The sequence below is a fragment of the Saccostrea echinata genome, unplaced genomic scaffold (genome assembly GCF_033153115.1).
Source record: "Saccostrea echinata isolate AGI-Se365-2 ecotype Australia unplaced genomic scaffold, CSIRO_AGI_Sech_v1 ptg000003l, whole genome shotgun sequence".
NCBI classification, from domain to species: Eukaryota; Metazoa; Mollusca; class Bivalvia; order Ostreida; family Ostreidae; genus Saccostrea; species Saccostrea echinata.
The window spans coordinates 5,826,534-5,852,548 of NW_026889752.1; the positions used below are offsets into that span (position 1 = coordinate 5,826,534).

At 33.6% G+C, this 26,015-nt stretch overlaps 1 protein-coding gene and 1 pseudogene across 2 annotated transcripts in view; one reads left to right on the plus strand and one right to left on the minus strand.

Annotated features, from left to right (window-relative positions):
• Nucleotides 1-402: 402 nt before the first annotated feature.
• Nucleotides 403-26,015, minus strand: part of LOC133178795 (uncharacterized) — a 43,791-nt gene continuing 18,178 nt past the window's right edge. For both annotated transcript variants that reach the window (XR_009720032.1, XM_061313488.1), the window contains exons 2-4: nucleotides 2,015-2,807; nucleotides 1,323-1,874; nucleotides 403-1,203 (exon numbers count right to left, since the gene is read on the minus strand). Coding sequence is in view for 1 of the 2 variants with exons in the window: in XM_061313488.1 (XP_061169472.1) it covers nucleotides 712-1,203; nucleotides 1,323-1,514 (684 nt within the window). In the remaining variant the exon portion in view is untranslated. The remainder of the gene's footprint in view (nucleotides 1,204-1,322; nucleotides 1,875-2,014; nucleotides 2,808-26,015) is intronic.
• On the plus strand, nucleotides 15,061-20,696 carry LOC133178738 (uncharacterized; annotated as a pseudogene).

The following is a 26,015-nucleotide window of genomic DNA, read 5'->3' on the forward strand; positions in this document are numbered from 1 at the left end:
GGGTGGGGTAGAAAAAGATTTTTTCATATTGAAAGCATGCCAAATATTTATAAAATTCCCTGCGTGGAATTTAAGGCAACTCAAACTATTTTCAATCGCTCTCTCTCTCTCTCTCTCTCTCTCTCTCTCTCAATCATGTCGCCGTATACTAATGTACTCCCTGTAAAGATATTCCTTTTAATGTAAAAAAAAAAATTCTTAAAATCACCTAAACAGTAAAAATAATTATTTACTCAATATGATTTCCTCATTTCAGAAGAAAGACTATTCGTATTAACAAATAAAATATTTTTGCTATGCATATTTAGGTCATTATATTTCCCCTTTCTGTTGATTACGTAAGACAAAGAAAATTCGAGGTGAGGAAAATGTAGAGAATATTTAATAATCGTATGTCTAATTCTTGAAATCAATTCACGTTTATCAACAAGAAAATGTTATCACAGATAATATAAATAACAAAACTTCAAAAGCAGTCTACATTTATTCCTCCGTAGGACTCTCTGCACCACTGTCGGATTCATCAACAACACGGGCAGCGTCTTCAAGGTGATCCGCCCAGTTTCGAACGCCATTCAAAGGTTTAGACTGGTGCCGTGCAAAGGAAAGATACCAAAGCACGCTGGTAATGTGTGCACAACACCCGACAACACGGGAACCAGATTTACATTTACAGTACCACGATAAAATAGTCCCTTCACTGTGGCGAATTCAACAAAGGTATGTTTTGGCCGACACGTGACGACTTTGAATTTTTGCTCCAATTATGTTTGCTTTATCTTCTGCAATAAGAATGTCATACGCACCGTCATCTTGGAAATGTTCATGTGTGTATGCTCTGGCCATCTTGACCTGATAGGTTCCTAATGTGATATTGTGGATCTCATCTTCAGACAAAATAGGAAAATCTATGGCAACACTATCTGCATCAAGAGCTTTCCACTGGGAAGGTCTCCTGTCCCAACCCTCGCTTTCCACGAGCTCTCTGAGCTCATTACCTTTCTGGGATAAATGAAGCATTTTTAATGCGATGGCTTGATCGTCGTCTGCTCCAGAACTTAACGGAGGGCAATATCTGTTGGAGATTGCAGCAACTATGCGTACATAATCGGCTATGAATGGAATCTGATTATTGGATACTGTCCGGTCCAGGAATTTCCAACGCTTTATTCGTCCGTTGGCGGACTCCACAACCCAGCGCACCTTTAAATGATATGAAAAATAATTTGCAAAATTGCAAAAAAGAATAAAACGTCAGAAAAAAACTCGGACTGACTTTCAGATAAAAATACTAAACATATGAACTAATTACAAATATATACCTTAGTAATCAATCTGGAGCTGTTTGACTCCTCGGTAGGGTGTTGCTTTGCTCCTCTCAGAAAACTTGGCATCTCCATCCGAATACCGATGTCAGCCAGAACGTCGGCACTGTCTCTGAAGCCACGATCGACTATAAATGTGTCTCCTTCCTGTAACCAACTCTTCATTTCTTCGGCATTTCTTTCAATCATGTGGCTAAGAATACCGGCGTCGTTGTTTTTTTAATCGGATAGATATGGACCGAGGACGGACACAGTATATCCAGATGTCATAACGACCATCATTGGCTTAACGAGAGGTCTATGTTTATGTAGACTATACGAGCGTCTGGAAAAACTGAAATTGTTAGACTTCTGGATGTATATATACGTTCCGTCTAACACTAGCAAAGCTGGGGTCGTCTCTGTCAAACCAGGGGAAAACAACTCCTGTGCTAGGGGCCTCGTATGCTTAGTTATGACTTCGTCGCGAGAAATATGTCCAAATCCCAGGTTTTGTGGCACAAAGTCCTTCATAAGGGAGCGTCTTGCTGAGGAAACGGCTCTGCATACCTTGATAACATAATAGAAAGACTTACGCACAGAATTTTTTCCTAATGAATTTTTAAAAAATATTTTAAAAGAAAAAATCATTATCTTATTAAAAGAACAATAAAACACCAAAGATCAATGTTATAGCGTTAAGAGCGTACCTGCCACTTTTTCATATTAAAAAGGGTAGCCAGCATTTTATTATCTAGAGCACATCGCAGTTTCATCAGCAAAATTGCAACACAAGTGCGGATGCTTCTGGATTTGGATGTCTTGATTTCCTCCACATTAACCATTAGATCCTCGAACTGCGTCCGGGTGAGTCCTGTCAGGTTGCGATAATCCTCGTCAGAAAGAGAAGTATCATTATCAAAATCCAGACGAGTGGATGCTTTTCTCTTCGCATAGTTTCTTAAACTGTCAAGAAGATTCCTTAAATTGTCATTGCTGAGTGACGTACATTTTCTAACTCTCTCAGAAAACCCGTAGCTCAACGCCTCTGATGTCAAGTGTCCGCCATAAATATGAGAAGGACAACACCTGGAACCCTCTTTCATGAACACACCAAGTTGTACAAACACTTCAAGCCGAGTCTGCTCTGGAATGACAACTAGTTTACGGGGCTTCTTTTCACATATTCCACAAGCGTCATGTCGATATCCGGTGGACAGAATGGGTAGTATTACAGGTTCAGGCGGGGCAGCATTTTGTTTGTCTTCAACATTTTGGACTTCTGGAACTCTGGATTCTTGTCTGAGGGAGACGTAGTAGAGTTGCCTGCACTTGTTACAGACTACGTCATCCTTACCTAAATCTTTCACAAATCTCTTTGACAAAAATTTTCGAAGAGCCTGATTTCCATAAAGCGGTCTTCGTACGCTAGTCTTGATGCGCTTACAGCAGGCTATACACGAGTATGGCTTATACTTGGAGGACTTCGACATATTTCAGAACCTAGAAAAATAATTTTTGTGGACTTTATTATTTTGGTTTTTTTCAATAAATAACGTAATAGTCAATAAAATCCTTGTGAAAATTAGTAAAATTAATAAGTTTAGCTACAAACTGTTTAATTCTCCACTGTAAGATTTAAAAATGAATTTCAAGGATGGAGGCAAAAAGAGTAAATTTCTGAATATTTTAGGATATATGTGATATTTATTTGCATATCTCAAAACTAAAATAATTCAAAAAATATACATCGGTCCCAGCATCCAATTGTTACATCTGTCTTTAAGGAAGGATTCAGTAAATAACACATTAATAAAATTACAGTAGAGGCAGCAGAGATCACGCATTTTTCTTCATTCCTGTATTTTTTTTTTTCATCCCCCCTTTCCCCGGTGCAAATCGCTGTATATCGCTCAGGTTCCGAACAAGAACACGAGTTATCTCCCCGAAGGGTGACCAATTATTTCTCAATGATATAAAATAGATTTGAAAATGTGATATATATGTTTTTAGAATTGAATGTGTAAATGTGTTTGTTAATTAATGTTTGACAATATTTGTTTTTATTTAGTAGATGAGAAATTATACTTCGGACAACTTGCCGAGTCAAGTTCTACAAAATCGACAAAATATTATCACTATTTAAATACAGACGCACTTTGTTTCAAGGAATTTAATTGTCAAAAATATGACTAAAAATATTTATCTGGACTTGGCAATGACAATCACTTACTGATAGCACGTGCGTATCATGATTATACTTCAAAGCAGTTACATTTTCACTTCTGTATTCCAGTGCTTTATTTTCGTTTTTCGTTTCATTAAATAGTAAAGTAGTTAAGGCATATTTTTGGACTGATACGTTTTCAATATAGATACAAGTACTTTACATTTTTCGTATTTCAATAGACAGATAAAATTATTTTAAGCGTAACCCGAATCGAGAATTCTGGTTATCATAAATCGATATTCGCCCCTTAAAGCTGACATGAATTCTTAAATACGCAACATTTGCATCAATGTACAACTTGTTTCATACCAACTATTCCGCCATATTTCTTTTAGATACCTTGTCTTATTGTAACGATATATACCCCAGTGCCCTCGTTACACTTGAGTGAATTTTTGGTTTGGCTATCGACGCGTGCACATCTCCGATAGTAAAGTATTTGGGAACACATGGATTGATGAAAACATTTTAAAACCAGAACAGATAAAAACAGTCATAACGATATTATGAATAATTATCGTTTTGAATAATATAAATGCAAGTTTTGAAGAAAAAACATAGTTGCATACCAATATATGCACAATAAACTTGAAATAATACTCGGTAAACCTCGTAGTAGACAAATGCAATTACATGTATCTTTTGTAAGAATGGAACAAACAACCAGCGTATTTGCTATGCATGTCCATATGCATTCAAATACAATTGATGTATATCGAGAGAACACGTCGAACGCTGTAAACTTATTCATACCTGGAAATAGACCACTGTACCGTTCGAAGATGCGCACATGCCGAGTGATTTACACCTTGTATTCCATTTATTGAAATATGCATCACAAAAAAGTAATAAACTCCATAAATACTCAATAGTAAACACGTTGTCACTTTATCGTACAGCCTAGCACTCATATACACTTAGTTCGTGCTGATCAGATTTTGGTCAGGGAAAATATCAAAAAAGTGAAAAAGGGAATTAGTATTTGCGCGACTGGGTAAAAAAATAAGAAATCACTAAAAAAAATTCTGATTATCTAAAAACCAAACTGAGTACTTTGGTGTAAGAAAATGATTTAGAACACGACATGAAAGCATTTAACCAGAAAACAAATTAAAGTGTCTTTCAGGCCACGTAGCGTCTAAGACGTAATTGACATTTTACCTGAAAAATCTTTGACAAGCAAACAAAAAAAAATTAATAATAAAAATCATGCTAATAATTAAAAAAATAAATAAATAAATAAAAATCTCCCAAATCCTATTTTGTGGCGGTGATGGTGGGGGCGGGGGTGGGGGGCTTTTGGAAGATTTGACTATAGTGCAACAAAAAGGGGGCAGCCTTCTAGTGTGTATTTCATACTAAACAGTAAAACATTATGCTCGGAAAAATGTGTGAGGGAGCATCCCCCACCCACGCGTTCTCCAGGCCTTCTTTTACAGTTGTTTTTGTAAAGAATATTTTAATTTTAAGACTGGCTGCCCCCCTCCCCCCTCCCACTCTCATCCAACATTATTGTATATTGTACTCAAATATTTTTCTGCCGAAAATGATAGTATGAATGGAATCTGTCCCTCCCGGATATTTTTAATGCCGATTTTTCTCTTCACTCTCTCCAATTTTTAAGTGCCTAAAGTTCTTCTTTTGCTTGTCAATCGCTTTACTGCCTCCGCTCCCCCTCGCATACACACATTTTGAGAAACGGTGCTACGTGCCTGTTTTATATGCATGTATAGGAAGCCTTTCCAGATTGGAGAGTTTCCGCAGGCCGGCAGTCTAAAATTTGGTACCTATTCAATTTCTTATATTTTGAGAAAATCTTAAAAGATACAGTACCTGGCCATAAGTGAGTCATCATTTTATTTTTCCACTATGTATTTCATTGAAAAATGTATTTTTCTAAAATAGTATTGTAGTGTTATTTATGACTAAAACACCATAAAATGTAGAATTCTTTGCAGTTTCTTGATATAATTTCAAAATAATTTTATCTGTAGGCACTGCGGTGATATCACACATCAAATGCGAATTAAAAATTTTACGACTCTAATTTGTTAAGAAATCATAGTAAATTGGGGTTAGAAATTTTTGTTTTGACGATTTAATATATTATTTTCAATGGTTAGTATATCGTTTTGTTTAGCATTATAAAACAAGAAAATCTGAACAATTCTGTATGATTTAGTGAAATAATCATGGAAATTGGGCTAAAGTTGACCTCGACACAATAAGTTTTTATACAAATTAATTTTTCAGTGAAATAAATAATGTAAAAATGCAATTATGACTCACTTATGGCCATATACTGTAGTTTAAGGATTATTTGAAACCTTAACCGCAAGAATATGGATAAATATTTTTTATTTTTTTTTTTTTTTTTGCATTTTCAATACAAATCTCTCTCTCTCTCTCTCTCTCTCTCTCTCTCTCTCTCTCTCTCTCTCTTACCCATCATAACCGACTTGTGAGGAATTGGACGCCTGGAATATGTTGTGGGGAAAGTGTTTTCCTAATATGTTTTTATTTCAATAATGGACAATTATTATAGAAAATACCTGTTTTGTTGCTTTCTCTCCTTTCTTATCTTAAAAATAACCTATCTGTCGTTTCAGTATGTATTCGAAAATTATGGGGAATGTTTTTTATCATTCATTTTTATGGGGAACGTCATCAGAACTCCTCTGGATTTACTATTAAATTAAAACAATGTCACTCTTAATTTTTACGTGTATTTTTCTCTACACCTTCCGCTAATTCATGGTTACAATTTAATATACACATAAAACATTTCGATTTATCGCCATTTAATAGCCTATAATGTTGAATGTACACTGCATACATGTCAACCTCATTGAGTCATTCTCTCGACCTTCGATATGACGTCACAGCATATGCACATCGTTACGTCGAACATCGAGCCCGATTCAACGTATTGATAATTGATTTTGTTCTTTGATATTTATATTTTTAAACGTTATCATGGTTATCCATTAAAAACATGTTTGCACCTAGATATTATTTTAGTTACGCAATGTTGCTTTAAGTTTTTTTGAAGAACGTAATTCCCTTAATGACTAATAAGACTGAAATATTACCAGAAAAAAAATCTGTGATTTCAATTTTGTACGATGTAATTATGCTTTAATCAATTTTTTTCCCATCGCAATTATAAAATGCAAAAATGTTGATTTTGTTCTCTTTAATAATTACATTGAAATAGCAAATTACAATTTTACAGTGAAAAAAAAAAATACAGTTTATATTGCATCAACTATAACTCCCGATCGGCTTTAGGTGCCCCATTTTGACTTACCGGTAATTGTTTTTAAACTAGGTTTTATTAAATTTAGAGGGCACAAGCATACAGTATCTATGTTTACTATAGTAATCTATATATCTATATATCGGCAAAATTATTGTGCCCCCCCCCCTTTCCGGTTCCTACGGCCATGAAATGACATGCTTGTTTTCAGTCCACGCGTGGGATTTTCACTTTTCATAAAACATGTTGATTGGCTATCAGAGAGTTAAAATGCTCGTGCATTAACGAAACAGGCTTCGTTTCAAGTACAATTTATTAACCCAAACCAAAATATTGGTACAAGGGGTATATTAACACCATGTTTATCTTTTATGCATACTGGACATAAATTCCCAAATTACACAATTCTTTAATATTCTGTGTACTAAGTAATTGTACTAAGTTGAAGACGCTTGGTCTTCGGGAGTAGAAGCTTTCTTATGGAATTTTGTCTTAATGTACTATAATGTGGACATTTTAAAACAAATTCTATGTCCCCTTATTCACAAAGATGGTATATTCTATCATTTCTCGAAATTCTGTTATATCTTCCTTGTTCAATCATTAACTTATGTGCAGAGAGTCTTAATCTTGTTATTAGTACTCTATATTTTAAATGTATCAGTTTACATAAATAAGATGGGGGGGGGGGGGGTAAAATTATCAACAAGGTGTTGGTAAATGAGATATTTTGGTGATTTACATAAAGGACGAGGGCGCTATTGATTGGCATTCGGCAGGAATCTGTGCGCACTTGAAAAGCGAAAATTTCATTGATCTGTCATATGAAATTTTAGCCTTCTTTTGATATATCGGGTTCCTGTGAAATAGGAAAGAGAAATATTTTTTTCCGATATTGTATTTTGATTTGCTATAAAAGAACTTGAAAATTGGCTAGATTAGTCATTTGGAACAAAATGTTACATTTTAAAACACGTTTTTCTAAAAATTTACTATCTCTTGGTCATCCCTCCATGATTTTGAAACGTTATTTGTGTGCATTTTAACATTTTAATTCAAAGAAACTAACAAACATTTGTATTAAAAAAAAAAAAAAAATGGAGATAAGACCCAGAGACGATAAAAAAATTAAAAAAAATTCGAGAAAAATTCTAATGTGTAAATGCGGTGCTTCATTGTCGTTTTAAATACCAAATAATATGTGTAACGCTGATACATAATGTAGCTCAGTAGTATGCATTATCCGTCCAGTGCAATGAAAAAGAAATATTTTTGGTTCGATCCTCGCTTGGAGCGTTAATATTTTTTTTGGTACAAACAATCAATTCTTTAGTCAGTTTAATTTTATGTAATGATTTATTTTAAAATAAATTCTGGTTCTGTTGTACCGAAAGCGAAAGCAATTCTTCCAACCTACTGATACTTTAACATACACATGTACTTGTAATTGCATCTAAATATACCCTATATGTAGGTGTTCATTATTTATATGAAGCGTTACTAAGTTATACATGTATATGTAGTAATTATTAAGATAAGCGGACTGATGTATTAAATCTGACAAAGCATTTCAAACTCAATCTAACATTTTCCCATGTGCGTAACTTTGTAAACTATGTCCAGCTGTGGTCAGCCGACCAAATCGTAGACATTTTAAATGTACCAGCAAGATCACACGCCAAACACGCCCATCTTCTTTGACATAGTGTTTTGATATATTCATAACACTTTCTCTGATATGCAGTATCAATGGTGTTACTCTTATACAATTACTATCATCCAATAGAATCAATAGGAGAATTTTTCGGGAGGTGGGGGTGGGGGAGGGTTTATACTCACATTCAAAGAATCCAGCTCAACTCCAGCTTCTTAATACATAAGATAATGCGCAAACAAAAAAAATCAGTAATTCGTTCGCAAAGGGGGGAGGAGGGTGTCTTCTCATGGACAACTCGCCTTTCCTGCATATTATATGCATCTTACCAAGTTACGATATGCTTCGTGATTTAATGGGATGGTGGGGGGGGGGGGGTTGTATTTTGTTTTATTTTTGAGGGTGGAAAGAAATTAATTTTGAAAGAATAACGGATAGAGTTAGTTAATCAATGCATGTAATGCAAATACATATGTATATATTTGTTTAACTACAACAAACGAGAAATAATCAATATTTGTTTGATTATCGGTATCGTTCACAGTGGGGATATTTTACTAATTCATTTTCTGTAGGTAATCACACTTACATCGCGCATGAGGACCTTGCATGGATAACATAGTCATTATTGTTGTTAATTTTAAATCCTTAAAATCGCTCCCTTTATAAATCTAGCTATATCTTAAAAGTCTTAACATTTCGTAAGTTTCGCCGTGTGGTCCCAAATTTTTCATTAAGCACCGCTTGATGAGATGTTGGACCGGCCGATTAGATATTGGACCGCTTTGACGTTTTTAACGTCAACATCATATGGGTTAACCAAGTAGTAGATGCCTGATAGTTTCAGCATTGATCCGATATCATTATTGTCGCAAACGTGGAAGGGAGCAAAAATCATCATAATATAAAGTAAACGATTCTCGGTTTGCCATCGGCCTAACGGCCTCAGGCAAACAGTTTAGGCCTTGTCATAGGTCCAACAAATTGCATGTTGCCCAGTTAAACCCAGTCAATAAATGTACATGTATAATCATGACTGCACATCACGTTTAATTTTTCGTACGAACTCAAAAGTATCTAAACGGTAAATTAATTTAAAAAATAACAGCAAACAAACAAAAACCCAGAACTATGATACGCTGCATTTCATTTCCGGAATTTTGCAGGGAATTCCCGACATTTTTAAATTTCATTTCCGACAATTTTTATTTTCATTTCCGAGATTTATTTTTTTTTTCATTTCCGGAATTTTTGCTGGGTACCTCTCCGGCAATTTAATGTTAAACAAGTAGGTGGAAAAGGAATTTTAAAAGAATCTATTTCAAATCACATTTTCAAAATATGTCTTATAATTTCCATCCAAACATATTTGATTTCAAACTTAAGGACATACGCAACGTACCTTACCTACTGATAATTTTTCAAGATATTCTTAATTTAAGATTTTAGTGCCATCAGATGTTCGTAGACAAAAAACAGCATGCATTACCAGGGGTTTTGAAAATATATCAATATGATGAAAATTCTTGTATAATTCAAAGAAAAATACACAAAAATTACTAAACACATATTCTAGATGTTTTGTTTCTCCAAACTTGTTATAGAAGAAGTGTACAACAGCATATATAGACATACAAATGTAGCACACAATTCCTTTAAGTATTGGAACTCTTCAATTCCAGGGAAAAAGACAATAAAGTTCAAACTACGTTGTGTATGTCCTTAAAACAAGATTTTTTAGGGGTACACCTGCCTAGGGTCGAAATTCGTAAAAAAAAAAAAAAAAAAATACAAAAAATGCGAAAACCGATTTCTATCATAGTGGTTTATACAGTACAGTCCACGACTTTTCCCCGTCGCACGGTGGAAAACACACCGTGTGAAATGGTCTGTGTTACACCGTGTACACGGTGTAGCACGGTGTGTGTGGATTTGAAATACACAGGTAGGCACACCGTGCCGCACCGTGTCTAGAAAAATCCCAGCTAATGCTCCCCGTGTCGCACCGTGCCCGGAAAATTCCCTCCGTGCCGTACCGTGTCCATAACATTACAGAGAAAATCGTTTGGTTCTGATAAAAACTTTAAAATTTAAAAACAATTAATCACTTTGATTTATATGTATAATTATCGTTTTAAAATCTAGAAGACATTGACTGTGGTCTGAATCGAACTAATGACACATGTACATGTAGTAGGATTAAATATCGGTTATCATACCCCTAGAAGTTCGTATTTCGTTAAGTTATTTAGTTATTTTTTAAAATTATAATTTGGATTGAAATTTTTAATGTCCGAAGAATTCAATTCTATGTGCTCATGCAACGAAGAAAGACTCCATCGAGCTGCATTACATGTAGTATACGATCCGAGCTGCAGTTTTAGTATACTATCAAAGCATTAATTTTATATTCCTGAGTAGAGCACATTTATTGTGTTAATCTTGTATTATTCTGAATTTATAAGCGGGAATCGACAGCAAAAACACGAAATCCCTCTATATAATAATGTGCGTATTTCTCCTAACAGATTTTCATAAACTAGTATTTTGAAAAGCCTTTCAGTGTAAGTATGTAATAATTTTTTCTTTAATTGAAAAGTGTGCAAAGAAACAATTTATGTCAGAGAGAGAGAGAGAGACTTCATTTCGCATAAAACTAAAAAAAAAAACTTCGTTTCTATAATGCCTAAGAGTATTTCTCGTAACAGACGATTGACTTTTCATAAACTAGTATTTATGCTTTTGTTTTAAAATCCTTTCAGTGTAAGTATTTAATACGGTAAGTTTTTATTTAAATGAAAAGTGTGTAAAGAAACAATGTCAGAGAGAGAGAGAGAGAGAGAGAGAGAGAGAGAGATTCTTATAAATTTAATTCTTCGTTTTATTTACATTACCAAAGTCACAATTAACCATAATGATTCTATAATACTATTTAAATTCCGTAATTTCGTTTTATATTCAACTCAGTTATAAATGTGTTCAATCAATTTGTTCTCCGTGACACACGAAATTCTCGTGCTCTACCTTACAATCAAAATCGCATGACACTAGGTGGCCCTGAAAGTTTGTTTACGCGGAAAGTATTTCTCTTGTGATTTGAAACATTCTTATGGTCAGTTCCGAGTTCACACCTTTCTTTAAAATATATTTGGATAGAGCCGGAGGGCTGGGGCGCTGTGTGTTTATCACACCTTTCAAATTCTTCCGTCCTAACGATATCATGTGTATAACGTACTGGAGTGACTTCCAGCCGAATTCATCTACCGGGTTACACCACCAGTCCACCACACGATTTTAAACTTACTTGTAAATTATCTTTTTTCAGACACATATTAACATGTACATGTAAACATTTAGATTATGACTGTTTTATTTCACCATAACGTAACATATACATGAAAATCCACAGACTTTCGAAGCGGGGGGGGGGGGGGGGGGTAGCAAACATAATGCATGTAGCTTGAAAGAGGCTGGGTATTTCTTTTTTTTTTTTTTTTTTTTTTTTTTTTTTGGTTATAACTACACATTTTCTTCCTTAAAACCATGATAATACTTTGACCATGAGAAGCTTTGTTCTATACATCCCCGCTCTACATTCGCTAATTGATTTTTTTTTCGCAAACCGTACGACACATTTTTCATAAAATAATCTCAGAATAAGGTAATATTTGTACAGTAGTTAAAAAGCAGATTTGAGTTACCAGCAATAATCCTTAATCGAAAGTACATGTATAATTCGCCGAGTAATATAATCACAGAGCAGAGTTCATGTGTGTGTATCTGACACGTTTTTATTTTACTTATTTAGATGCATATTTTTTTAAAAAATCTTTTTACGTAGAAAATGATTTATAAAATAAACCAATAGGCATGCATCTGATAAATACCACATACCGTATAATAATAGTCTGACTAGTGAACATATTTTTTCTCTTGTATAACTAGGTCTTTGAAACGTGACTTACATGGATGTACGAACACATTTTGAAGAGTTTGTATTTCGCTGGACAAGAGCACGTGGATCTTAGATTTTACGGCATCTTATTTGTTCAAACATCTGTATATCGTTATTAATATCTCCTCGGTCAATATTGATATTTTTCTGGGGGTCGTAACATAAAGCTTGCTAAGTTTTTGACTTAAATAGGGTCATAAGTATGTTTTAGGTGCAATCTTAAGACCTGCCTAAGTACTACTTAAGTATGTCTTAAACCGTAACATAAAACGGACTTAGGTAGGTCTTAGCTAAGTAAAACTTATGTTCAAAATATTTGTTATGAATCATCCTAGTTTTTCAATTCATTTATATATATATATTTGTAAAAATGATTTAGTTACGTTTTTAATCACATCTATACTTATAAATTAATAAATTTTGCAAATAAACTCCGAAACGGGTGCACCAGAGTTCTTACTTACTCCTCTAACAATACACTAGATACAACCTGATGTCCGTAAACTATATTTAGATTTCTCTCGCATAGTAAGTATCGTACATTAAATTAAAAGTCTACTTTCATTTTCTATAAACAGCCATGAAATAGCTAAAACGTGAGTACCCGTACGAAACTCTTAACCGTTTTCCGCCTGGAGTCCGGGCGGACTGAGACGGATTCCGGTTAAGTGCTAGGTGGACTAAGCCGTACTAAAGGCGGACATGGAAAACGTCTTAGCTTTAACCGTTTTCCGCCTCATATCTTAGGTGGATTCCACCTTAAATCTGAGGCGTATTTTTGTTAGACGTTTTCCGGCTTAGCTCTTAGACGGATTCTGCATTAGTCTTTAAATTATGAACAGTTTAAATTATGACCACATGTTTCATTCCTCTAGATGACATTGTTTTCTAAAGGCACTAATGGGGGAGATATTCGAAAAAAAATAGTCAAACATGGCTTTTAATCCAGTTATTAGACTTTGAATATTAGGCTTTTTATTACATTTAAGATTGCGTTTCCTAGAGGAGTTATTTTTTTGCAGCCATATTGTATATCAGATATACGTTTCTAATGCGCTCCTGCATGACCACCCTCTACAGGGGGCGGAAGTTTTCAGGCAGAGCCTCTCTTTGGATGCATTGGTCAGTTTGAATGCAGATTTTGAAAGTGATGACTGTTGGTCAATTTGGTTGATGAATCTTTATATCTTATTCAGTTTAAAAAGGAACTCAGGCAAGATGTATGCCTGTAAATTACTATTCTGAAGATGATTTGTTATGTGTTTTTGGAAAAAAGAGTGATAAAATACAACTTTTGGTGTTATTCTACTAAGCTTTGAAGTGAAGCAAATTATGCTCGGTGAACATGCTGAATGGACAAAGAAGGACCTCTAAACACTGTACAGGAATACGTGTAACTGTGAAAAACAATGGTAAGTTAAAATTTTTAGCGTTTTTTTTTTTTTCTCTCTTTTGAATTCGTACAGCCAAAATATGTACACACCACTCTCCACCATTACTTAACCGATTAATTAATTCCAACTGGAATAGCATTGAGGCCCTATATTCACATTATACTCTACACTGACCCAGATGTTATAAAAAAGTTTGCGCATAAAATTTCAGGCGCCATTTCTTTTTGCCTAATGTAGGGTAGCCCCCCCCCCCCCCTTGTTTTCAATGTTATGAGTATATCCTTTTAGATTAAATTATTAAAAAGTACAAAGGTAAAGGATTAAAAAAAAATTACTAAATTAAATTCATTTGTCAATTATTAATCAACATGTACTTTTGTAATTTTATTTTTCACTTTGCGTATGTGTTTTCCGGAAATACGATTTCCTTTTAAAATTAGCGACCTGTAGTTACTTCCAGTTTTAAAATCACGATTGAAAAATTTGTTATGATGTGTGTTAGCACTGGTTTAATCAGTGGTTTATTAGTGGAATGGTGACACAGACACTCTTCTAAAAGTGTAGTTCTCTGCTCAGGTGGGATTAGGAGTCAGGTTCTGAGATGTAAGTCATCATTTAAACTATTAATATATACATCATGTACATGGAATTCTTCTTCTTCTTTTTTTACCTTGATGAAATTCTTAAAATACATTTTTGGGGTGAAATTTGAACAAGTTTTTTTAATTTATTTTTTCATCCACATTGAAGTGTACCATTCCTCCTAACGTTGATGCATCTACACGATAGTTTTCCTAATTATTCAATAAGCAGCTGCAAATGTACATTTCAAAACATACATGGATATGAGTATATTCATTTAAGTTAGATATACATATTTCATGACCAGCTATTGAATATACATGTAAATTAAAAGTGTTTGTAGAATGGGGTCTTACGTTATTACCTTTTACAAGTATATGAAGATTTTGAAAAGTAATTGAATAAGAGATTAAAAACCTATTTAAGTCAATTTTAAAACTGTAGATAGTAGGATTTTCTGCAGTGCAGTGTTATACATTTCAGCACTTCGAGCTTTTTAAGTCCTCAGCAATTTTGGCCAATAAAGGTAAAATGAGGACTGCGGCAACTGCAGCAAGTCCGAATGAAGGCCAGAAGTCACTGTCCATCCACCCTTAGCAGTAAACTGGCAATGCTGCTGAGACTTCTCATTTGAGAGGAATGCAATCTAACACCTGTGCTTCAATCAACTGTATTGGAGGTTATGAGAGGTAAGAATACATGAAGACATCAGACGTCTGATAAATATATGAAAAATTATTCTTATATTTTGTAAGTTTTAGTGTTGAGAGAAATTAGACAAGACTGTTTGCATCCTGATCTGTAATACAGAATAGAATGCCATAAAAGAGTCATTTTATTGAAAAATGTTGAAGAGTTCTTTTAAAACGAGAAATTCATTTCAGTTTGTATTTTCTTTATAGACTTCAGCATGTGGTGACCGTGTGTGAAGAATGGCAAAGGAAAGCTTGAATCATGGAAAAGATAATTAAGTTATTCCAGATAACTTAGGAAGAAGAACAATAAAAATGACACACTCTTTCCTTCAGCAGACAGAAAGAATTTTGTGAAAATAATCAACCAGTGGTAAATTAACAGCTAATTGTTTTGTTGAATTGACTTTTAAACAATGGTTTTGTCTTTCTTTTTTTATTTGTTAATTCAACTGTGACAGTCACATTATTATGTAGATGTATGAAGAAAAATCAAGTTTTGGTAGAATATTTTTTATATTTTTATTTCATGTGAATTTAAGGCAAGGCATAACATTTTCAAATGTAAAATTTTTTTAGTCATTGAATTTTAAAGAACTTGTAAATAAATGATTTATAATTTGTATAATTTCATTTTTTTAATTGATAAGTTTGTAAAAGTCTGAAACAACAATAGCTGATACACTGTGATTGGCAGATTATGTAACCATTAATGCAAAAATCCCTCTAACCATTAAGGCGGAATACGCCTTGCTAGTAAGACGGAATACGCCTATCTTAAGTAAGGCGGAATACGCCTTGCTAGTAAGGCGGAATACGCCTATCCTAAGTAAGGCGGAATACGCCTTGCCATTAATGCGGAATACGCCTTGCAGGTAAGGCGGAATATGCCTTGAAAGTAATCCATATTAGGAAAGGCGGAATACGCCTTAACTCATTTAAATATTTCGAGCCCTATTCCGCCCTGATTCCACCCGGACTCCGTCTAATAGTCTTATTAAGTTCTTTATAGATAAAGGCGGATTCCGTCTTTTGATTTCCGCCTAAGGTCAGGGCGTAAATTTTCGTACAGGTACGGTGGCGTTTCCGGTTGGCGGATCTAAGTAGCTGGCAATTTTAATGAAACTGACAACAAGCAATCGTTTATTTATTACATAAAACGTCATCACTGAATTATTCAATCAAAACTCGATTTAAATGTTATAAAAGAAATAAGTTGTGATATCCGATTAAAAAGGGAAATGTGCAAAATATTTTTGTCATTCACCGATCTTTATATTGACGGAAGCTTCTAGAACATCATATAGCATCGAGCCCGATGTTAAGAAAAAAACAAGGCGATTATAGCTACATGACCATAAAAAAAGCTTTTGTGTTAATGGTCATAATTGAAATAATGGTAAACCACTGATAACACTGTAAGTTGTGAATATAATTAAATATCGAAAGACTATTTCATATACATGTATGTAGTAGGTTTTCCTAATAAATCTATCGGTAAAATTTGTATATATTCCTTACTGAGAGCATCGTGCAACGAACCCGAAGTACAATTTGTACTTCGTAATAAACTTGCTTACATGAAAAGAGAAAATTAATGAATAAGGTATTGTTCAAATACAATTAAAGATGTAAAATTTTGCGCTTTAATCAACGCATCAATGCACAGTTAATTTCTGAATACAATCTTTTATAGCTGCAATAATGTAGCCCTCTCCTTTTTTGAAGGGGGGGGGGGGAGAGAGAGAGAGGCCAGAAAATATCAGATCAGAAAAAAAAAATCCGAAAGGGCTACATCATTGCAGCTTAGTCTTTTGTATCAAATACTCAGCCTATTCATAGGGCGTTAAAAGCTAATTTTTACACAGGTACTTGGTTCTTGGTTTATAAATATGTATGTGCCTTATTGATAGGTAAAAAAGTAAAGTAAATTTTTACATATCAATAAGGTACAAACATATTTATAAACCAAGACCCAAGTACCTGTGAATTTTTACCCCCCCCCCCAATCAATTTATTAGTATTAATTCTTTATTGCATAATACACCCATATGGGTCAAGCAAGTAATATGTGCATATTCGTTGCTTTTATCCTTGATGGAAATGAAATAAGAACATCTGAAGTACAATATCCATAACATAGTATAACAGGTTTCACAAAAAAAGTCAATTAATGAAATTGCTATTTTTCAAGTTTAAAAAAAACACACACACACACAAACAGGGGGTCGGCAAAATTTTAGAATATCACCTATACGTATCGTTGCTAAAAAAGACGGGGGTTGGCGCTTAATACATCATTTATCATTTCCCGAAGGAAATAGTGTAAACGATTTTATTGACCCTGATTATTGTACGGTTCATTACACACCTTTCGATGAAGTATTAGATATGATTGCAGCATTAGGGAAAAACTCCCTTCTTTCAAAAATGGATGTCAAGTCAGCATTTCGTTTATTACCAGTACATCCTTCTGTTCATGAATTAATAGGTTTTAAATTCAATAACAAGTTTTATTATGATATGTGTTTACCTATGGGCTGTTCTGCAAGTTGTGCCCTTTGGGAAAAATTTGCCCATTTTTTTTTACAGTGGGTAACTATTACAAAAACAGGCATAGAAACGATAAACCATTATCTGAATGATTTTATTTTCGCTGCTAAAGATTTCAAAGCATGTAAATTATTAATGACTAACTTTCAAAATACTTGTCATGAATTTGGAATTCCGCTAGCAGAGGAAAAAACTGTTTGTCCTAAACATTTGTTGGTTTTTCTAGGTATAGAAATTGACACAGAAAAAAATGGTTATAGGTATACCAGAGGAAAAAAACCCATTGAACTTAAGAAAACTAATAAAACAATTTTGGGAAAATCTAAAATAAGATTAAAAGAGCTACAGTCTTTAGTAGGTTCTCTGAATTTCTGCGCTAAAGCCATTCCTGCAGCTCGTGCCTTTAATCGTCGTTTTTGTGATGCCATGTGTGGTATTAAACATTTGTCTCATTTTATAAGGGTTAACGCTGGTGTGAAGAGCGACCTACAGGTTTGGTCAAGTTTCCTCGAGCAATTCAACGGTACCTTTAATATTTTAGAGATTAATTGGCTTTCAAATTTTGAGCTTCACTTATACACAGAAAGCGCAGGAAATGCACAACTTGGCTGCGGCGTTTATTTACAAAATCATTGGGCATGTTTTCCGTGGCCCACCCAGTGGCAGGATTCAGACATAATATCTGATATAACTTTTTTTAGAATTAGTTCCAATAGTTCTTGCAGTCCTGTTATTCAAAAATCATTTCCAAAATAAAAAAAAAATAATGTTTCATACAGACAATATTGCTTTAGTATCTATTCTGAATAGGGAGACATTTAAATCTAAAAGAGTAATGGAATTAGTGCGTCCTCTAGTGCTCCATCCAGTGGTTAACAACATGTATTTTAAAGCAATAATTCAATCGCTGATTCTATTTCCCGAAAACAGTGGAAAAGATTCCGGGAACTCGCACCAGAAGCGGACAAAGATCCTATACCCATTTCAGAAGATTTCACAAAGATGATATTAAAGCTGAAATAGAGCATTTAACTCTTAAGTCTATTGCCCCTAACACGAAACTACTGTACTCAAATAGTTTAAAGATATTTTCGACTTTCAGGAAGGACTACGGTTTAGATGATATTTGGGGTTCTCCCCTCTCTCACTTGTGTATATTCATCGCTCACCTGTCCCTTCGTGATTTAGCGTACAGCACAATATCATCTTATTTATCTGGTATAAGTTTTAAATGCAAGTTGACAGGTACCACCGATTATACACAATGTTTTCTGGTTAGAAAATTATTAGAAGGTATAAAACGTTCCCGTAAATCAGTTGACCGTCGTTTACCAATTACCGAAAACATTTTGAAAAAGCTCATACCAAGTTCAAGTCTAGTGTGCTCCTCTAATTTTGAAACATACCTATTTTGCTCTGCCTTTTCATTAGCGTACCATGCCTTTTTGAGAGTCGGTGAACTTACATGCAATAAAACAGGTGACATTCACCATGTTATCGTCATCAATGATATACAAATTTTATTCGATCAGTCATTAAATAAGAAAATATTAAGGTTAACAGTTCCACATTCCAAGACTGACTAAACAGGAAATGGTTCTGTTTAGGTGAACGAGTCACCTACACAAGTCATATGCCCCCTATTTCATTTGCAAAGATATTTGTCTGTCAGACCAAAAATTAATGGTCCGCTTTTTGTTCACGTAGACGGCAACCCACTTATCCGTTATCAATTTACGTCAGTCCTTAATAAAGCAATAAATCTTTAAGGTCTTTCAAATTCACGTAACACTTCCCACTCGTTCCGAATTGGGGCTGCCTCGGACAGTTTTTCTAAAGGCCATTCTGAATCCGAAATAATGAAAAAAGGTAGATGGATTTCACATGCTTATAAATCTTATAATAGAAATCAGTGAAATATATTTTTTATCACATAGGGCAAGAAAAAAGTATATGGATAGTTGGCTCATCCATTATCAAGTGAGCTTTCCAACGTGCAAGCCTGTCAACTGAGAAATCCCATTTGGGACTTAGACGACTAAATTATCACATCCTTTGGCAGGGCAAGGGTGGTCTAACATGGAAAAAAGTGTTTCCACGCATTCAGTTACTGTTGAGGTATGAACCATCTCCTGATATTATAATAATTCACTGTGGGGGTAATGATATTGGTAATGTGCCTTTACTTGAGTTACGCTTAAAGATGAGAGAAACAACTCAAATGATTCGGTCTAAACTTCCAAACACTGTCCTAGGGTGGTCTCACATTCTTCCCAGATCTTCATGGCGCTACAGTAATAATGTTAAATCTCAAAACCTTGCAGTCAAAAGAATTAACAGTTTTATGGGCAAATTGTTTGTTGAGAATAATGGTTTTTATATCAGTTATCCGGAGATATCTTGGGATTCTAGCGGGTTATTTGTTAAGGATGGAGTTCGTCTTTCTGAACTTGACAATGACATACTATTTTACAATTTACAAAGTAAATAGCAACAAGTCTGCTCTCTAAGTGGCGAACGTAGGTGACCGGCCAATGTAAGCGACGCTTATCCTCCAATTTTTATTGGCAGTGGTTGTTCTCCCATTGCTCGAACAACCATGTGGCGATATTTCGCGACGCTTTTGGCTTTAATTGATTTGATAGCATTATTATACTGAGTATCTGTTCCCAGTACCAGTATAATTTTGTCTATCTTTCTCAATCATGAAGCCAATAATGTATAATGATAATGTCATAATGTTTAATGTCATAATGTATAATGATGAAATGCATAATGTATGCATAATGGATAATGTATAATGATGGTTGCCACAATGTATAATGATGAAATGCATAATAGATGCATTATGAATAATGTATAATGATGGATTGCATAATGTTTGAATAATGAATAATGTATAATGAAATCATTGAGGGCTCTACATTGGACAGTGGTTGAAACTAGTAGCCCTCAAATGATAATGTGGCATAATGTGTAATGTAATGTTTAATGTAATACATAATTGATTTTAGGGCTAGCCAATTTATCATCCGGCAGCCCTAAGGCCTCGTTCGCCAACAACAAAAAATAAATCTTACTTAACTTTACATTTGCCTCCATTGTCTATTATAATGTAATTAATTTTTCATGAAATCTTATTTATCACTTTTTGGAAGAAGGCATGGCCCTTCATTTGAACAAAATTCTTGTCGTTTTAGTGTTTGAATTACTTTGCCTATTTCCTTTACATATTTCCTCATCTAAAGAAAGCTTAGTATGCGTAATATTCAAGTGAAAGAACGAAATCTTATTGTTGAACATTTACAGCAACAACAAGACCAGAGAACCTAGGAAGTGCTTGATTATTTTAATAAAGGTCAAGCAGTGGTGATTGTGTTTAATACGACTTTGGAGAGAGGTCAAGGTCATACCTGTTGAATAAAGTGGTGTTTTTCTTCTGCTACTCTGTTAAAGTGGATTTTAGAGTGTTGACGAAGTTATTTGGTGAACAAATTACTTATAAAGTGTTTAGTAAAGATTAGAAGCTCAATGTAGACCAGTTTACTCAGAAAAAACAAATGGAAAAGTTTCCAATCCCATGTTAAAGTAGTCCACACTTTTTCTTACAAGAGTGTCATCTGAAATTAAATTCCAAATTGTGTCTTCAAAGCCAGCTTCAAAACAAAGAAGGATTTCCTCAGCGGGGGTAGACTTCAGAAATTGAGGAACTCAAGTATGCATTGACATCAATTCAACTGCCAATCCAAAAAAAATCACAAAAGATGATACAGCTCCGCACACTTTTTAAGCTCACATGATTTTTCGCACAAATTAAGGTCACATTATTACAATGCAGTGTTGTGTATCGAGGGGCAACAAAATATATTTTAAAAGCGATTGTTTACATTATTTAATTCTGTTTCATTAAATAAAAACATAATTCACATATAATAATTGAAAGGACTTTGATATACCCTTGGCTGATAAATTATAACAATTCCCAAATGTTTTTTTTTTTATAGTTTCTTGCCAATTGCAGCCGTCTTTTTATCCGTTCTTTTAAAAGCAGTAGCTTTTTGCAGAAACGTAGGCACAGGGACAGTACAGTTCTGCTCTTGCAACAACTATTGAAATAACGGCCACTACTGAAATGTATTTTAGAACCCAATACAAGGTTGCAACCACTATTGAAATTACGTTAACTATTAAAATAATTATTTTATTAGTGGTTGAAAGTGTATTTCAAAACCAAACACGGGTTGAAACCACTATTGAAATAACTTTCATTATTCAAACAATGATTTCAATAGAGTTTTTGAATGCATTTCAAAACCTAAACCAGGTTGCAACCACTATTGAAATAATGTTCACTATTGAAATAAAGATTTCAATAGTGATTGAAATAATCATTTTGATAGTTGCTGATAATGATTTCAATGCCAATACCACATTGCAAGCCTTGTTAAATTAACCCCACTATTGAAAAAAAAAATATAAGGATACATTGTTCATTATGTTTTTTTAACATAATAAACTTATTTATTGAGTTAAAATGTGATGTGCAATTTTATGTTTTCCTTTCTTTGCTAGAAATTACGATTATAATACACGGATATCTTTGATTTAATAGATGTACCTAAAATTCAAACAAAGTATGCAAATGTTTTATGCAAGCTTCAGCAGAATCTGGCCAACTCGGCAAAAACAAACATACAATCAATCAATATATTAAAGTTTTAAGAAATTTTGTTATATAAGGTTCATCTTTACCCTTGATATAGAAAGGGAAGGATCGTAAATACAGATAGTAGTAGACTTTAGAATTTCTACGTTAAAAAGAAGAAAAAAGACGATCTGTGTGAACAAACTTTCTGATAAAAATATGGTTATTTTTGATAAAAAGAATATAGAATTTAACTAAATATATGCTCATATTCATGGGCTTGCCTACACCACAAATATGGATAGTAAATCCAACGTCTTAACTCGTCGAGACATTAAAAAACTTCAAGGGAAGTTAGGATAAGCATTATTTCAATAGTGGGTGTTATTTCAATAGTGGTCACACGTATAAAACCACTATTGAAATTACGTCCGCTATGGAAATAATTATTTCATTAGTGATATTTATCTCAAAAGTGGTTGCATTAATACTACCACAATTGAAATAATATCAACTATTGAAAAAATATTGTCTTTAGAACCCTTTAATCGCATATTGTTTTTGTTAAATCACAATACAGCAATGAATTTTACAATGTTTTGTCAAACTGTTGAAGATTGAAAATGAAACTTGTAAAATTCTTTGCTGTGTTGTCATTAAAAAAAAACTATCAAATGCATTGAGGATTGCTTTGTTTGTTGTTTATCGTCCCTCTCGAAAATTTTTCACTCATATGTGTTTAAAGCATTTGCTCTAGAGTCGCGGTGTAAAGAGTTGATCCTTACATCGCGGGTTCGAACCCCAATGTGGGACGTGGAGACCGGTCCTTCGGATGAGACCGTATAAACCGAGGTCCCGTGTCGCAGTAGGTGCTGGCACGAAAAAAAGATCCCTCACTGCTCAATGGCCCTGAGTGCCGAGTATTTTAAAGTTACAATTACACAATCAACATTACTACTGTGACGTCAAAGAATGCATTTTTTTCTCCATCTTTATGCTTATTTTTTGTTGCAAATTAAAGAAAAAACAATGACACTTATTTCTTGCCTATAATATTAAGCTTTTGAAAAAAAAATTATAAAAAAAAAAAAATCGTTTTTGTATATTTTTATTTAATTAAATAATACAAATATTAATTTTACAATTATGCATACTAAAAGGTGGTGGTATTTTAAATCCTAATACTTTATGCAAATAAATATTTAGGAGTAATTTCGTCTGGTATCCTATACCACCTTAATTCAGGCCTGAAGTATGTCTATCCCTATGTCTAGAAATATTAGACAGTTAACTGGAAATGGTGTTTTCTGAACAGCCAAAGAAACCCCAATTCTGTGCATTTTGACATAAATGAGCTCTAACTGAACTGAACCTTTACTTCCTGCAAAAATGAAATCATCTACATGTAGATATAGGGAATAAAGAATGTTTACATGATATTGCAACTATAGCCCACTGCAAGAATGTAGAAAACGTTTTAAGAATGGCACAAGATAACGAACATCCCATTGACATACATTTATTAATATAATACATGTATTTCCCATCATTTGAAACCTAAAGAGAATTCCAAAGATAAGTAGGAGTTAATCTGAAGGCATTTTTAATATCTACCTTGCTAGTGCAGCACCTTGTCCAACATCTGAAATCATATTAGCCACAGAATCATAAGAAGAGTGATTTACTGAAAATAATTTAGGATCTATAAATGCATTGATAAAAGGAGAAGAAGGGTAAGAGAGATGCGTTATCATCCTCAAACCTCTACTTGATTAAGATACAAACCTATTGGGGAACTATGTAATTGGGCATTGATGACTCAAAAAATGGACCCATAACCCGACCATCTTTGATTTCCTTAGTAATTTTATTCCTAATTGAACTTTGTGTTCATTTGCTTACACAAGATTAGAGGTATTTGCATAATTATTTAATTCTATTTGTATTCTAGCCTCTGATTTGTTAATATCCAAAAAGGAACACAAATTCTCGCTTCTCTCCCATGCTAAATTCGGTCAATACGTTCTATTTCCATTAGTGAACTCTTCAAAATTAGAGGCGCGTTTGGTCGTCAGACTGGGACAGCATGGCGTTGCTGATAATACATGGCCGTAGGAACGGGGGGGGGGGGATATATAATATACTATAGGAAATATAGCTAATTTTGGTAGTTGATAGTGCCCCCTCAACTGAAAATGTATGGTTGTGTCCCCTCAAAGCGAATTTGCTTCCTACGGGCCTGTAATACAATACATGCCAATCTCAATCCAATTTTAAATGTTAAATGTATTTGTCATTCCAATTAAAGAATAGAAGAACTTAAAGACAAATGTAAGAGAGCGAGAACCCTTAATTTATCATCCATTAATAAAAAATACGACATTTCCGAGGCATGCGTATTGTTCGGAATGCCTCTGATCTTTTCCTTATATTGAAACTATTCTATTGTATGTATGCCTGGTGCTAAAAAATAAATGAATAATAAATAAATAAACAAAACAATGAAAAGTATCCTAAGAAAGACGATACAGACACATTAAGTAAAATTATTAATTTAAGTTTCTAACAATATTTTCTGCGCATATGTACGATGTTTAAATTCAACTTTTTAATAACACGATTTTTATATCTGTAAAACATTGTAATTGTTACCGAACGCTGTAGTATAAAAGATAAAATTAATCTAGTTGTAAAATAAATATGTTTATTCTTATTTGATATATAAAATCATTAAAAATAATGTGGATTTTAGAAGAGCAAATTACGGACTTATAGAATGAATTACAACGGTTGTAACAACCATACATATATTTCCGTGCTAAGACGATTCCGTGTAAAATAATGAGAAAAAAAATAAAACATTTTACAAAGGTATGTGGACGTATATGGAAGGGAATTACCGCCAAAAGTCTATTTATCTTGCGTTTATTCTTATTCTGCCTACTTCTTTATTCTTTGTTAGTATTGTAACTATATGTCACTTTATTGTTTTCATATTCGTCTTTATTACATTTCACTTTGAACTTTTTTCATATTCTTCATTTTGTCCTTACTTCTATGTTGCTTTATTCTTGTAAATACGTTCTTTTTTTCTTTTAAATTGATACATTTTCTTTAATAAATAATTATGATCATCTCTATTACAATGTAAATTCAGTCACGCAAACCATGAAGCGCATTCAACGAAGACGAATACAAGTAGTGTGAATTTAATGCAACATTATAACGCTAGGTGGCAGGATGTTCGCTGCGAGTGTTGGTAAAATTAGGTACGCAAACCGGAGCCGAGGTTATTCGAGATTTTTCAATTTTCTGCCTTAATACTTTATCAATCGAACCCAAATTTTCAAGTTATATTAGTTATAGGTTTATTTGCATTACGCAGTAAAATTGCCTCGAAATGCTTAATATTTTAGATTTTCTCGACGATATTTGATTTCCAAGTTGGTAAAATGGGGAGGCAGTATCAAGCTGACATTTTTAGTTTGTTTGTTTGTTTGTTTGTTTGTTTTTTTTTTTTTTTGACAAAAAGCTAATAAATTTATAAATTATTCTGATGTTAAACATTATATTTTAACTATTTATAAGCATTTCTTATTTCAAATGTGCTTTTGTTGCTTTAAATAACACGTTTTAAGAAAATCTGGGTCATTAAAACCGAACCAATGATGAAAACTCCAAAATAATTGTTCATTTTCTGTCACCTGAAAAATATAACTCTATTCAAGTTATTTGTTGGATGATTGA